General features: G+C 39.7%; 1 protein-coding gene across 2 annotated transcripts in view; it reads right to left on the bottom strand.

The window, feature by feature from the left end:
- TMTC2 (transmembrane O-mannosyltransferase targeting cadherins 2) overlaps positions 1–16,388 on the bottom strand; it is a 402,268-nt gene that overhangs the window by 30,386 nt on the left and 355,494 nt on the right. For both annotated transcript variants that reach the window (XM_075932550.1, XM_075932545.1), the window contains 2 exons: positions 13,196–13,310; positions 2,728–2,791 (listed from right to left, as the gene is read on the bottom strand). In XM_075932550.1, the coding sequence (XP_075788665.1) occupies positions 2,728–2,791; positions 13,196–13,310 (179 nt within the window). The remainder of the gene's footprint in view (positions 1–2,727; positions 2,792–13,195; positions 13,311–16,388) is intronic.

The raw sequence follows: 16,388 nt of genomic DNA, 5'->3' as shown, positions 1-16,388 counted from the left end.
ATCCATCCTAACTCAGTAGGAATTAAATGTCGTATCTCACTAATGCAAGTTTGGTGGCCCTTAGATTAGATTAGTTTGGTGGTGACATAGTACAAGTGCACCAACATACTTTGCACTGATTGTCAAGCATAAGAGAGAGGCCAAGAACTTCATGGGCCATGCAGGATGAACTAACCCCTGTTACCCTTGCTGACTTTCCCCACCCGCATCAGGGCTGAGGAATGCTGGCAATGCTTGGAAAGCTTTCACTGTTGCACCCAATGGACAAATAGTTCCTTCATTAGGTCTGCATCTAAATCCACATGCATTTGTTAAAGCTGTTTAAGAAGTCTTAAGGTCATATACAAATTATTACACATATTCAACAAAGCTCATTAAATTATTTACATAAAGTAATATTTGCCTAATCCTGTTTTCCTGTTTTTTTAAACCAGGATTAATTGGCTGAAAATAAGGATGGTTACTCAAATTAAACAAAAAAGATAACATGCTTCCAATTTTTCCCCTTCCTAAGTAATGATCTGATTTCCAACACTCTTTCCCCTCCTCCCCCTTCCACCTCTAGAATAAACCACCAGAAGTTTAGCTTTAGTTCTCTCTTCAGTTTTCTGGTGATAAAGCACCATATCGCTGGAATAAAACTAGTGCTCAGTGGAATATCTTTTGATTCTTCATCCTCACACTGTACACTCTAATCTCCAAATTTCAAAAGTCTACAGAAACAGATAGTAGATTTCTAACAGACCTTTTGTGAGTAAAATGACAAACTGAAAATAGAAGAATGGTGGTTTATAACAAACAACTGTGTAACATTTGAGTTGCTTTTCACTATGAAAGATGTTTACAGTCAAAGAAAGGATTAGTACTTCTTAGAAGTACTTAGAGAAAATTCTTTAGCCACCCAAACGGAATTTTACGAAGTGGGATTAAAGTAGGGAATGTGGGAAGCTGGTAATGCTACAAAGAGTGAGCTAAGGATTTGGGGGATATTGAAACTATACTTTTCATAATTTTACATAATTTTGTTTATTTGATGTATTTTTACTTTTGACACAAATTTCCTCAATTACATTTTCTAAAAAAAAAAAACAACCCCATATTGTTGTGGGAATTTTGTTGCTGTTGTTTTTCTCTACAGTTATTGATATAAATTCTCAACAACAGCTCAGCAAAGAGTGTTTGTCTGTGCATATGCTCTCTAGGTTTTCTTTGTTGTATAGCACTAAGCATTAAACATCTTGGGTGAGATCTAGGATGCACTGATGTCAATGGGTGTTTTATCACTGACTTCAGGATTTCACATCTTGTTTCCCAATTGGGAAGGTAATATACAAAATGGGGTAAGTAAATGACAAAAAGAAAAAAGCTCTCTTATTAAATTAACTTTTTATTCAATATGAATTATTTAATGCTGTTCTTATTCCACACAAGTGATGTTTAAGGGAAACTTCTAAGGAGTTTAGTGGAGGCAGAAACAGGATTTTTTTTTAAAAAAGCTTGTGGATAAACAAAGGTACATGTTTCTCTCTAGCTTTCTCCATCTCTCCCACCCCACTCTTTTCTTACCTCTCTTCAAAGTAAAAAAAGTAATTACATTGCCTATAGTGCATAATAATGTGAAGTAATAGCAGAGGTAATAGAATCTTTGGGTCTTTTTAGAACAAAATTTTCATTACATAGGAAAAGGCTGAAAAATACTGTTTAAAGTTTCTTATCTGGAACTCAGACAATCTTTCCATTCTTTATACACTGATGAAAATGTCTGGGGAAAAAATCTCAGACACTTGACTTTGCATGAGTAAAACTAAGCCAACCTCCCCACTCCAAACTTATTTAAAACATAGTACAGGCAGTCCCCGGGTTACGTACAAGATAGGGACTATAGGTTTGTTCTTAAGTTGAATTTGTATGTAAGTCGGAACTGGCTCCAGATTCAGCCACTGCTGAAACTGATCAGCGGCTGACTACAGGAAGCCCTAGGCAGAGTTGCTCTGCCCCCGGCTTCCTGGAATCAGCGGCTGATCAGTTTCAACAGCGGCTGAATCTGGACTCCTGGGACAGAACAGCTGGGGCACTGCCGGGTAGGTCCCCGCAGGACCAACCCGGCAGCACCCCAGCTGCTCTACCCCAGGCGTCCCACAACAAAAGCCTGGTCTGCGGGGGGTGGGGGGGGCGCACTAGCTGCGCCCCCTCCCCCCCCAGCAGACCAGGGAGACCTGAGCAAAGCCGCGGAGGTGCGCAGAGATCCCGCCGCCTCTGCGGCTTTGCTCCTGTCTCCCTGCTGTGCACACCCCCAGCACCAGTCCCCCCCAGCACACCAGGGAGACCCGGAGCAGCTTTTCTCGCCCCGGAGGACGCAGTGGCGGGACCGCTGCACTCTGGGCGGTCCCGCCGCCCACGAGCTCCGGGGCGCGAAAAGCCCCGTTCGTAAGTGCGGATCCGACATAAGTCGGATCCGCATAAGTCAGGGACTGCCTGTAATAAATTCTACTTGATTTTGCAACTTTCGATTAAAAAGACTAGAAAAAATATAGTGATTAGTATGACAAATGAAAAGCTTGATTTGACTTCTACTACTGGCTAATTATTCAATAAAAGTATTCACAGTACAGGCTAAGAGATCAAAGACTCCCACAGTTAGTTTTGCCTCACAGAACCACGGGATCCAACAGAATTGTAAGTTCATCATTTTGAATAACGCTTGTCAGTAAGGAAATAAACACTTACATTAGGTCTCAATCCTGCTGCCATTTCGTAATACTTCTCCGCTGCTTCATTGAGACTTGCTTGTCTATTGGTGCAGAGAAAAACAAAACAAAATTACACTTAGTTTTTCTTAGGTAAATATTGGGAGGATGCAGATGTATTTGCTTCCGCCATTTGAAAATATGCTATTACCAAACACCAGTATAACTATTATTTTATTTTTATACCTCAGAATAAAAAGTCTCTATAATGAAATGCTCTTTTTAGATCTTATTCAGATTTTAATTCTAATAAGACTGTGGGCCAGATGCAATAGATCAGCGGGTGCAAGTTTATGGTTCTCTCTCAGGTCATACCAGCTGAAGATCTGGTACAATTTTGTAAAATTATACTTCAATATATGCCAGAGTTTGGTTTGTAATGAAGTAAATCATGTTTTATTCCATTCCAAGAATACAGGAATATGCAGAAGGACAACCAAACAAGCTGAAGTAATGCCAGGCAGGTTGTCCTTTTCAACATTAACATTTTGGTTATTACAATCCTTAATGTTTGTCAGAAGCTGCAAATGAGTAATAGTGGAGGGATCATGTGATAATTACCTGTTCTGTTCACTTTGGCTATGTCTACGCTACCATTTTTTTCCTGCAGAAGATATGCAAATAGCTCTCTCATTTGCATATCTTCTGCCAATCCTTTTTGCGGAAGAGGTTTTGCCGATAAAAAGTCTTGTGTAAAAGGGGCCATTTGTCGAAAAAAACCTTTTTCGCAAGATCCCTCATTCCTCAAAAAACGAGGTTTACAGGATTTTGTGAAAAAGGGTTTTTTCCCCCTGACAAATGGCCCCGTCTACACGGGGCTTTTTATTGGCAAAACCTCTTCCGCAAAAAGGATCATCAGAAGATATGCAAATGAGAACACAATTTGCGTATCTTCTGCCGAAAAATCCCTGCAGTGTAGTTACAGCCTCCCTCTGGGGCATCTGGAATTGGCCACTGTTGGAAGACAGGATACTGAGCTAGATGGACCTTTTGTCTGACCCAGTAAGGCCATTCTTATGTAAACCAAACATAAGGACAAATGCAGTATGCTTTTTTGTGCTAGGAGTTAATAATAGGCTAATTATAAAAGGAGCTCATGTGTCTTATTTGTAGATGCCTCACTCTTGACAGGGGACTGTTGGCATGTTTGTCTGTGAGGGAGCTAGAGATGCATTCTTTGTTAAGTTCATATTCTTATCCTGTAGCATACTCTCTTGCCACTTTTAGACAATGGAAGAGATAGGGAGAGGAAAAGGATAATATAAACTCAGATTTCATCATTTTTTCCAGATTTCCAATCCGCTTGTAAGTTCAAGTGGCATTATTTAAGTGAGCCCTTGAATCTGCAGGTTTATAAGGTTTTTCAACTGTTTATTGTTCAGGGATCATCGATTGCAGGTGTTAAACCCCCATTCAAATTTCCACTGGAGTTCTGAAAATTAACCACACAATGTGTTATTGGCAATTCATTCCAATCAATGCATTTTGATAGACAGTTATTGGTCTTTGGAGTAGAATGGAGGAAGGAAAATCCTTTTGAAGTTTCACATAGGTTTCAAGCAAGTTGAAACCATTTCCTTACAAACAGTTTGCCAAAGGAAACCCAGTTTATACCCATCAACTGTTTTAAATTACTGTGCACATTTATCAGCTCAGTGGTTGAGTGGTTAGAAGTGAGTGTCTAAAAATATTCATGTAATACACTTCTGAAACACTCCTGCTGGGTTTCAGTCAAAGGGATGTTGTGGCACTTAAAACTTCTGAGCAAAAAGCTAAATTTCACAACTTAGTAAAAGACAAGTAAAACTGAATGCATCACGTAGCTCTCATTTCACAGGTCAGGAAATACAACAATCCTAAATGCAGCAAATTTCTGTACAATGTGCCTTGCCCAGGAGGCAAAGAAAAAAAGCCACATTTCCCTTCTGAAAGAATTGTTTGCATATGAACATTAAATGGATTGAAATTCGTGTCTCTCTCACCAATTGGAAATATATTTGTAGAAGGAAAGAGAGTAAAGTATCTTGAAACATGGATCATTAATTTTCAACTTGAAATCAATTTGAATTTATATTTCTTTATTAAAAATTGTTTTTATAAATGTATTTAATCCATACTAATCTTGTGAGGAAAATGGAAGTTCCATTACTGGAGCATTCATAAACAGTTCCTGCAGCTAAGGTACAGGAGAGTTTTGATTCACATTCTCACTGGAAATCTAAACTAGAATTCATTATGTTAAGCCCTGGAATGGTTTCCCCTTGAGAATAATAAAGACATGGAGGTAGGAAATTGCAGTAACCCTACGCCACTAAGCAGCAAATGGCTCTGGATCAATGTCAAACAATGGAAAGGTTCCACTGGAGGAAGCATAACTTAGAGAAAAATACTAGATACAACAGTGATAAGAATAAAATACAAGGGAGGAAAAGGAAGCCAGGAAAAACTGATGAATTCCTACAGAAGAAAGACTGCTTTCAATCATTATAAACGATATCCTCGGCTTTCCGTGGGTGCTGACCTTGAAAGGAGACCTGACTTCTGCTGTTTGAATCCTAAAGCTTATGCTAACTACCCTAGCAAACCACAAAATACAAATATCTGCTCCCTTCTAAACGTAACTTGCTGTCTAGCATTTAGATCCTGCTCAGAAGAAGCCCTTAAACTGAGCCCTAGACCAGTGATACTCTGAGGCATCTAATGTCTCCTGGAGCTCTTTGCAGCATGTGATATTAAAACACTGTGAAATGTAATTAATGTAATTTGGCTCCTGAACCACGGAGGTCTGAGCATCACTGCACTAAACCTATTGGCTCTTATACTTAATGTCACAGACTCACAGACTCACACTTCAGCGCCAGAAGGGACCATTGTGATCATCTAGTCTGACCTATTGCACATTGCAGGCCACAGACCCTCACCCACCCACCCACTCCTGTAATAGACCTCTCACCTCTGGCTGTATTGCTGAAATCCTCAAAATTATGGTTTAAAGACTTCAAGTTAGAGAGAATCCACCATTTACACTAGTTTAAACCAGCAAATGACCCATGTGCCCTACAGCAGAGGAAGCCAAAAAACCCTCCAGGGCCTCTGTCAATCTGATCTGGGGGAAATTCCTTCCTGACTCCAAATATGGCAATCAGTTAGACTCTGACCATTTGGGCAAAACCCCCCAGCTGGACACTTGAGAAAGAGCTATCTATAATAAAATCGGGATTAACCCCATACAGTGTCAATCGACCACCTATGATATCTCACAGTTGGACTTGACTAAGTTTGATTCATAAGTTCTATGGATACCCAAATGAAAGAAACAATTCAAGGCTGCTTCATTTAAATTATGTTGCTAATCAACCCTTTAAAGTTAAAAAAAAAAAGTAATTTGTCAATAAAATGGTGATTATACTTGTCTAGACATGCAAATATTTCAGTGGGAAGAAGGACTGTTCACATCTGTTGTGTTATATGTAGCCTTGAACTACCAGCTCCTGGTTTTAAGTGAGAATCTGCCATCTGCCTCACTAAAGAGAAACGGAACATCTATGTAAGGAAAAATAATCTAGAAAGCCAGAATTTGGAACCAAGTCTTAATTCTGAAATGAAACTTTTGGAGCCAGAATAGAATCATGGTTGGACTGTAAACATTTCAATCTTCATCCTAATTTTATTTATGTCATACAAGCACCCTCCATTATAAACCCTTTGTGGCCAGACAGCCTGCCTCCATATTATCCATCTTATTTGCCTCTCTGAAGCACAGGGCAGAGAAGGAGCAATAATATCAGCATAGTCTATGCTGGCTCATCTGATCCTGAGAAGCTGAAACACAGATATGTGGATAGAGAGCAGCTAAGTCAATAAGCTGGCCTCGAGGCTGCGGCTGGCACCTATGTTGATTCGAACACACACAGTCCCAGGAAGAGGAATTTCCCACTGAGAAAACAATGTCCAGTACTTCAAAATTTAATCACCTCAAATCTCTCTTACAAGTGTAAATTAAGTTCACAACTTCCTTGTAAGAACTGGTCTCACAGCAGACAGACCAGCATCAATTGGCATTACAGATAAGAAAGAGAAATACGTGACCCCATGATTATAAAAGATGGGCCCAGCACACACTCACTTTGAGTGTCATTCTACCCTCTACCTGCTGGTCGGGTTAGGTGTTTGACCTCCCGAGGTTCTATGGGGACGCCCACCTCGTATTTTCGTCTTTCCTAGGAATTGAGGGACCGGCCCTGGCCTGACATGCTGGAGTCGAGAGGCACAGAAGGGGGTAAAAATGGTACCTGGATGTGGTCCTCTGTCTTAAGTGTACACATAGCAAGAGTAAGCTGTTACTTGGTACCATTATTTCTATTTTTCTATCTTTATCTTCTTTGTAACCATTTTAAGACCTATATTTTGCTAATAGTTAAGAAATAGAACAATAGCCATTGCAACCATATGATTTATAAGCTTCCTCAATAAACCTGTAACTGTTTAAGCTTTAACCTGCCTCCTTCAGTTGCTGTAACAGAACCAAGCACAATTTAAAAGAACTTCAGCCGGTCTAAAGGGACAGTTATAGGAAGAGCTTGGGCGTTTGGATCTGTGTCACACCCAGGTGACAGGACCCACTGGGGCATCTTTCAGTCTTTCCTCAAGGCTGCCCGCTGCGAAGGAATTATGAAATTCTAGCAGCTGAAATCTAAGATGTAATAAGCTCTTCCTATAAACTCGGGGCGTCTGTTGGCCTGCTGGCCACCCTCTGCGATGGGACCCCGGTCCTAGCAGTAAAGACACGGACGTTAAACCTTTTCTCGGAAACATACACACACACACTGCCCTGACCGTCGGCTGACACCCTTGTCTTCAGTTTCTTATAACTTTGTCAAGCTTTAATTGTTTAGGCTACATTTTGCATGCTAAGCATCAGGCCTCAGGCTGAAGTTATTTTCAAACACACAGGCACAAAATTGGAGAGGTGAAGAGAGCCTACAGCTCATGTTGTGTCCTAAAGGCCCTGAACCTACAATGAGCCTTAGATAGGCACTTCTGTGCCACTAAAATCAAGAACCCCTAACTATTACAGAGCTTACTGCAAATAGAGGGTCTTTGTTAGGAAACATCAATTTGGCTGTTGAATGGATATTAGCTATTCTCTAACTCTGAGGTCTCCAGAGAAAGAAAGAGAAATAGCAACTCCAGAGTGCGTGTCTACATTGCAAACAGTGGTCAATGCAAGTTATATTGCCATACAGCCACCAACGTTTGTACATCACTCGGGCACAGGTTTATATGGCTGCTTGCATCCACCCTGTGCTGAGTCACCAGACATTCTTGTCTTGGGGCAAAGTGTGGTGAACCGTAGATAGGTATCCCAGAGTGTCACATGCTACCATCCATCGCAATGATTTTGGGGAATTTTTTGCAATGTGTTGTTGGATAGACATGACTCACCTGAAAATCCCTCGGAGTCAGTTTCCCAGAATGCAACTTTCTCCAGCTCAATGTCAGACATATCTCCTAATTTTTATACCATTTTTTAAAAAATCCCACAAATGCGTGCAACACTTGTCTGCCATCGCTGACAAAAGCATGGAGTCTGCAGAACCTACACTGTTCTCATAAATGTTGCAAACACAGGACCCACACAGTTCTTCTGTTTGAAGATCATCAAGGACTACTGTAACAATGAAGGGCAATGCAGTTTCTTCAAGGACAGTTTGCTGAGGAACACAATGAAAAACTATTCAAGGTTGCTGCTGGCACTGATGGAGCAGCTGGAGATGGTGGAATGCTGTTTCAGGGCACAAGAAACAACTGGAGGGAGCACACTGTAATGCACATTTGAGATGAAAAGTGCAGAACTTTCAGATGTGAAAAACAATATTCCTGAATCTGTGCTCAGCACACCCAAGCACAGTGACACCAGACAGAGAGCTGCACCGACAGTGAAGAAGTGAGTGGGGATCGCACTCTGAAAACATGGAACACCAGATTGTCACCTGTCTGTGGGAAGTCCTTATGGAGCTAGAAAATCCACATAGGGGCTCATGCCACACAAGTGTCCAGGGCTATTAATTGTCTCCTGCTCACAGGATTTTGATTCTAGACAATGTGATGGATTTACAGCAATGGGATTCCTGAACTATTGTTCAGCACCAGCCTACCTTCCTACATAGTACATTAACAAAAAAAAGGCTACTTTTCTATGGTTAGCATGCACTGGTGGATCACTGGGGACACTTCACTAATATCTGTGTATGCAGATGAGGGAAGGTGCATCATGCATGACAGGAACACAAGACTGTTCAGAGAACTACAAGCAGGAACACTCTTTTCTGACTGATTACCATTGGTGATACTAAAATGCCAGTAGTGATTTTAGGGGACCCAGCTTCCCCCGGCTCATGTAGCTATATACTGGCCACCTCGACAGCATCAAGGAAATATTCAACATTCTGGCACAGAATGACTGCTGAAAGTGAACTGAACTGATGCTGGCATTGTTTACTAAGTAGATTGGATCTTAATGAGAAAAATATTCCAATAATTACAGCTGCTGTTATGCCCTGAATACTATTTGCACGGCAAAGTTGTTGCCTGGAGAGCAGTGGAGTGGCTGTCTGCTGACTTAAAACAGCCAGGTACAAGGATCATTATAAGACCCCAATATTAAGGTATGCAGTTGAGGAAGGCTTTATAAGAGCATTAAGAGTAATCCATATTAGTGTTCTGTGCTGGCATGTGCTCTGGTGCTGGAGCTTTGGGTACTGCTAAGAATCGTGTAGTGTTCGCTGTACATTTATAAATGTGACTAGGTATTTTGGGGATGCTATGAATTATGCACTTGTAGTACATGTATAAGTACTGTCTGCTGTGAGTAACAATATGCATTTGCAATATGTGATGAAAACTAATAAAGATAGTTTTAGTCTCCAAAAGTAGAATTTTATTCACTGGGGGAAACAGTGCAGAAAACAACATGCAAAAAGTCCCTGAGCTAAGTAATACACACTTTTCACAAACTGGAAAGGAAGCAAATATCTGTCTATTGTGGGACAGCTGCTTGGGGACTGTTAGGATTGATACAGGTCATGCAATGTTTTCACTCACACTTTGTTGATCCCAGTATGTCAATCTTGGCTGCATGCCATTCAGGGAGGTAGGATTACTGCACTGGTGTAACGGGGCATGTATGTTGGCCAGACACAAATTTGATTGGTGACTAACATTGACCTAACTTCGTAGTTTAGGCCAGGCCCTACGAGTAGGGGAATAACATTTTACTCTAGGGCAATAAAGGGCAACGTCAACACCTCAGGAGTGCATTCAAAGATGCCAGTGAAAGGATCAGAGGTGCAGCTAGGCCTGTAAAGGTGACAACACTATTGTACCTTGATGGTATACCTTTGTCCCTTTCATGCTCTATGTACCTAACTTCCTAAGCTTGATTTTCTTCATTATTCTAAAGTTTAGATGAATTACTCTGGGCATGTCCATGTCCTAAGGAGGAATATAAATTAGAAAGCAAGCAAGAGAATTAAAAGGATCCTTAAATTAATGCATGTTGGTGCTGGTGTTTGGGATAATCTTTGATTAACAACTGTACATTTGTTTTGGTTTCCTTTACTCATGTACAATAAATGAGTCTCTCTTTCTAACAATCTTTTAAAGGCATTTTGGGGCATATTGCAAAATCCTGCTACAGGAACCTTCAGTTCAGTTTGGAAAGTAGGTCTCTTAATTAAGAGCTTATTCTGCCTTCTTTTTCAAGTTATTTCCTTTTTCATTTTGTATTTGTACATGTCAAAAATATAACGAGTAAATTATGAGAAGTCCATTAATATAATTGTTCTAATGACAATTCTGTGCTAGTTGAATGTATTTACTCAAAAACACTTCCCTTATTTATGTACATTATAAGGGGCATATTTTCTAAAGCAAGATATAGCATAACCCAAATCATTTGTGTTCAGTCATTGCTCTTCCTTTTAGGCACATAAGCAACAGATTCATTATATATTTATCCTACAAATAAAGCCAGAAAGTAATATAGTAATGTGGGCTTAACATAAGTGTTTAGGTAGAAGCTCAAAGTTGCTGAATGTCAAGGTGTATTGGTTGTAAATGCAAGAGAAAAAACCTCTACAGTTTCAAATAGCAGAACAAAATTAAACACAAGATTGCCTCTGAATGAAGGAATTCAGATAATATCATTAATCACTCCTGTATTTCTCTAAGTCTCCATAACTCTAGAGACTGATATTTAGCCTTCTAATCAGCTTGCTACTCCCTAATGATATTTATATCATATTCTTTGGTATTTCCAATACTCTCAAATTACAGTCAGAGCAACAGAGTTCTCTTCTTTCATTTACAGTCACTCTATTTTTAATGACTCAAGTAAAAATAATTTAAAGGGAAATGTTGTTGAAGATACTTTAGGAAAAAGATATATTGTTCTCATATACAAGCAAAGAGGATTACATGCTTGTGAAAGACAGAAATTTCTGCAGTAGTGAATAAGAACATAAGAACAGCCATACTGGGTCAGACCAACGTCCATCCAGCCCAGTACCCTGTTTGCCAACAGTGGGCAATGCTAGGTGCCCCAGAGGGAGCGACTCGAACAGGTAATGATCAAGCGAGCTCTCTGCTCCCATCCATTTCTACCCTCTGACAAACAGAGGCTAGGGAAACCATTCCTTTCCCACATTGGCTAATAGCCATTCATGGACTTCACCTCCATGAATTTATCTAGTTCTCTTTTAACCCCTGTTTAGTCCTAGCCTTCACAGCCTCCTCAGGCAAGGATTTCCACAGATTGACTATGAGCTGTGTGAAGAGCTTCCTTTTATTTGTTTTAAACCTGCTGCCCATTAGTTTCATTTGGTGGCCCCTAGTTCTTATATTATGGGTACAAGTAAATAACTTTTCCTTATTAACTTTCTCCTCACCACTCATGATTTTATATACCTCTATCATATTCCCCATTAGTCTCCTCTTTTCCAAGATGAAAAGTCCCAGTCTCTTTAATTTCGCCTCATATGGGACCTGTTCTAACCCCCTAATAATTTTAGTTGCCCTTCTCTGAATCTTCTCCAATGCCAATATATCTTTTTTGAGATGAGGAGACCATATCTGTACACAGTATTTCAGATGCTGGCGTACTATGAATTTATATAAGGATAATAAGATATTCTCCATCTTATTCTCTATCCCTTTTTTAATGATTCCTAACATCCTGTTTGCTTTTTTGACTGCACACTGCATGGATGTCTTCAGAGAACTATCCACAATGACTCCAAGATCTCTTTCCTGATTAGTTGTAGCTAAATTAGCCCCCATCATATTATATGTACAGTTGGGGTTATTTTCTCCAATGTGCATTACTTTACATTTATCCACATTAAATCTCATTTGCCATTTTGTTGCCCAATCACTTAGTTTTGTGAGATCTTTTTGAAGTTCTTCACAGTCTGCTTTGGTCTTAACTACATTAAGCAGTTTAGTATCATCTGCAAACTTTGCCACCTCACTGTTTACCCCTTTTTCCAGATCATCTGGAGAATATGTTGAATAGGATCATCAACAGAATATGTTGAATAGGATTGGTTCAAGTACTGACCCTTGGGGAACACCACTAGTTATCCCTCTCCATTCTGAAAATTTACCATTTATTCCTACCCTACAAGATTGCCTCTGAATGAAGGAGTTCAGATAATATCATTAATCACTCCTGTATTTCTCCATGAAAGGATCTTCCCTCCAAAGCCTGTACGCAGTCTGAGGGGCCAGGAATTCCTTGCACCAAATGCACATATCCGCCACCCGCCCATAGGGCAGGTAATCGTACATGCTACGCAGAATGCAATAAACAGATAGCCCCCACTCTGCTGCTGGGCTTCTGCCTGCATTCTCTCCTACAGCTATCTAGGTTACCGATAGGGTTTCTAGTTAAATCAGGAAGTTTTGATTAAAACCTTTAAATTAAACTATAAAGAATGAAAAGTGTACCCTGGCAACTTCCCACTCCCCTTCCCTACTCTCTCTCTCAAAACTCCCTGTTTGCTGCTCCTGTTCGCAAAGCTCCCTGGTCACTGACTCACTGCTTTATAAAGCCCTGACCTGCCTGATAGCCCTGCCCCCTGACTAAGGCTGTGCCAATTAACAAAGGCTTCTACATTTCAAAACTTTAGAAGCTCACAGCTTCCAACTGCCAGCCACAGCACACGCTCCTTCAAACAAACCAACCAACCAACCAACCAGAGATGTAAAATACAGAAAAGTTAAAAATAGACTCTGCAAAAGTTTCACTCCATTTCTTCTTCCTTATTAGTTATAACAAAGCTTCCAAAAGAGGTATTTGGCTTAAAAAAAAAAGTGCTGTAAGAAAATACTGCAGTTTGGGGTTGAGAGAAAAGAGAAGAAGAAAGCCAATAAATTAGAGAACTAACCTGAGCATATGGGCTGCATTGAAGACAACATCAAACTCTGAATTGTCAAGCTCAGCGGCCTTCTTTGCCATTTCAGCTGCTTCTATCAGACGGGATTCTTCTAGAAGAAACTGACCTGTATCGAGGACATGTATGTTATCTCAAAGGGATGGAAGCAAACAGTATGTTGGATAGTGACACACCTGAAAAATCAGTCACCAACTACATAAGAAGCATATTCAATATATATTTATCCTACAAATAAAGCCTGGAAACTAATACAATGTGGGCTTAATGGAAGTGTTCAGGTGGAAGCTCAAAGTTGCTGAAGTCAAGATGCATTGCTTTTAAATGAAAGAAGCAGCCCTCTAACGTTTCAGATATCAGAACAAAATATGTTCTGGAAAAGAAAAATTGTATGGAAGACTCTGGGTGTGAGGGGCGCAGTGGGGTGCTGAGGAAGTGTGACCTGGGATCCTGGCACAAGGGGAGGGGCTCATCAGCGTAGGGGCTGAAGTGAGGTAGAGGTCTGGGTGCAGGGGGTGAGGCTTGCTGAAGTGGGGGTTTGGGTGTGGAGGACTTGGTGCATAACTTCTGGGTATAGAGGGGGGAGATTTAGCAGAGGGGTTTGGGTATGGGTGGGTCTGGATGCAGAGGGGTTGGGTGCACAGGAAAGCAGCTCCTCATACAGTGACTCCTTCCCCCATGGATGTGCAGTGATGGAGGCAGGAAACTGAAGCTAGGAGGAGGAGAGTTTCCTGCAGACAGGGTAGGTTTCTGGGGGTGGGTCTGACATGGTCTCAGCTGCTCCTTGTAGTGGAAGAGGAAGTTCTGACCTTCCTAATTCCTCCATGACTAGTAGGTGAGCTGGTTAGAAGCCTCCAGCTTGTGTGGACCCAATGCCTGCCAACCCCATTATGATTTACCTCTCTGATCCAGAACCTGAAACAATGCACCCATATATGCCAGAGAGGGTGAGTGACTGCTCTTGCAGCTTCCCTTTGCTTCCCTGTCAGAAAATAGTTTTTCTGCAGGGAAGCAAAGAAATCTGTGGGGGACATGAATTATATGTTCGCGCTATGGTGTCGAATTTCACCAGGAGTAAAATTATTTACACACCTGTCCCTCGCAAAACCTTCCAACGTTATATATCTATGTTTTATGACTATACGCTAATAATGCTGCACAAGTAACTGAATATTCAGTTCAGATGTAGGTCTGAAAAAAATGAACCCCAAATGAAATGTTTTTCAGAAGATTTTTATAGGTTATTAAACTTTTTAAAGATAAAATTGAAGAAAATCCTGAAATAAACCCTCTTTCTGAAATGAAAAAAGTCAAAATATTTTGATATGGAATTTAAAATATTTTCATATTTCCAATTTCCATTCTCTCCCCAAAAAAGCAAAACAATTTGCTGAAATTGACTCAGTTTAGGAAATTATGTCAAATGACATGAATACGCATTTTTCTGGCAAAATAAGTGTTTGCGTGAAAAATTTCATCCAGCTCCATATGTCAAGACCACATGCATTATTTTATGTTATGTACCAATTATTCTTATGTAGGCTACACAGTAACAAATACTAACATTAAATTCCCAAATGATAAGAAAAGCTGGACCAAATTTTCCATCCTCTCACAGTCCAGCTTTTAGACACACAAAGCGATTAGGAATAGGTCTGATGGAAATAAACTAAGATTGTTGGTTAGATGAATGAGAATGAGCTAGGACAGCAAAACAGAGTTAAATCACTGGACCAATTTCTTTTCATTCTAAAAATCCATCCATCATACTCCAGATAACCTGGACATGGCAGAAGAACTGGAATTTGACTACATATTATTCCTAGAACTAAAATAGTATTTTCTTAGTAAACTGCCCAGCTTAAGTTTTCACGAAAGTACATGTTGCAATTTAAATGGAAAGGTAAGGTAAATTATTATAATGATGTGCAGCTGTTTCTCCCCAACTGCTTTTCTTTCTAGAGATGATACAGATGGAAAATGGAAAACATTCTTTTTTTTCCCAGGAAAAGTTTTTTCCAGAATTACCAAGTCAACTTCTATCCTACATACACCATGTTAAAATTTCCTAGCTTCAGTCATACAAACATGCACAAATAAAATAGAGTTAGCAATCACTAGATCTGTGATACACTTGTCAACAATATTAAAACTTATGCACACTCAAGAAAACTCTAAGTGAGGAAAATATTTCTCTCTTTCCGTTATTATCATTATTTATCATTTAAACAGCACCCATGTCTGCTATGTCTCTTCGTGGTCATAAGCTAGATCCCTGAAGAATTTACAATCTTATCTCGACAGGATGTACACAAAAAAGTTAAGAAAACAACATGAGATTTTACACTTTCGAATCAGTCTTTACATTTAAAAATACATATATTCCAAAAGCCAGATGGGACTACTGTGATCGTCTATTCTGACCTCCAGTGCAACAGAATCTATAGTACTTCCCCAAAATTATACCTTTTGAACTAGCGCATCTGTTTATAGAGTGCATATTCCATTTTCTGGGTTTGCAGTATGTATGTCTGTATATATAAAACCTGATGAATGGGCTGCAATTTGTAGAAGTTGCTCAGCTGCAACAGGATTGTATTTTCCCATATCATTAAAATCATATTTTCCCTAAATATTATACATACATCCTACTGTGTGTTACTCAAGGGAAAGCTAAGGTGTTCTATTCCAATATTCCATGGATAAAGTACATTTCAATTTTTATTAAGCTTTAATTAGTACCATTTTTCAGCTTAATGTGGTTGTTAATGACTAATAAATGTATTCCTTTAGCTTTACAACTATAAAAGCTATCTCACTGAAAACACGAGTGTTCATATCCCTTGAATGGTTATTTTATCACTTATTACAGCATTAATCAGAATCATGGCAAGCATCTTTCTTTTTCCTACAACAGTTTTTTGTATTTCCCCCCCCCCCCCATTTCTCAAGTAAGGTAAGTAGTTAAAATCAGGAGACTGATTTTACAAAGTAGAATGAGTAGATTATACAATGCAGATGTCAAAAGCTTGGTTCATACTGCTAACAACAACAAATTATAGACAGAATTAACACTAAGACATAGCAGTAGCTTAAGGGCAACAACATTTTAATTATAAAATACAAAAAATAAAAAATGAGAACCAGAAGAGCTCCAGAAAAATGAGTAATACTTGGGAATTAAACA

Source organism: Pelodiscus sinensis, chromosome 1 (assembly GCF_049634645.1).
Source record: "Pelodiscus sinensis isolate JC-2024 chromosome 1, ASM4963464v1, whole genome shotgun sequence".
Classification (NCBI taxonomy): Eukaryota; Metazoa; Chordata; order Testudines; family Trionychidae; genus Pelodiscus; species Pelodiscus sinensis.
This window is presented reverse-complemented; position numbering and strand designations above follow the sequence as displayed.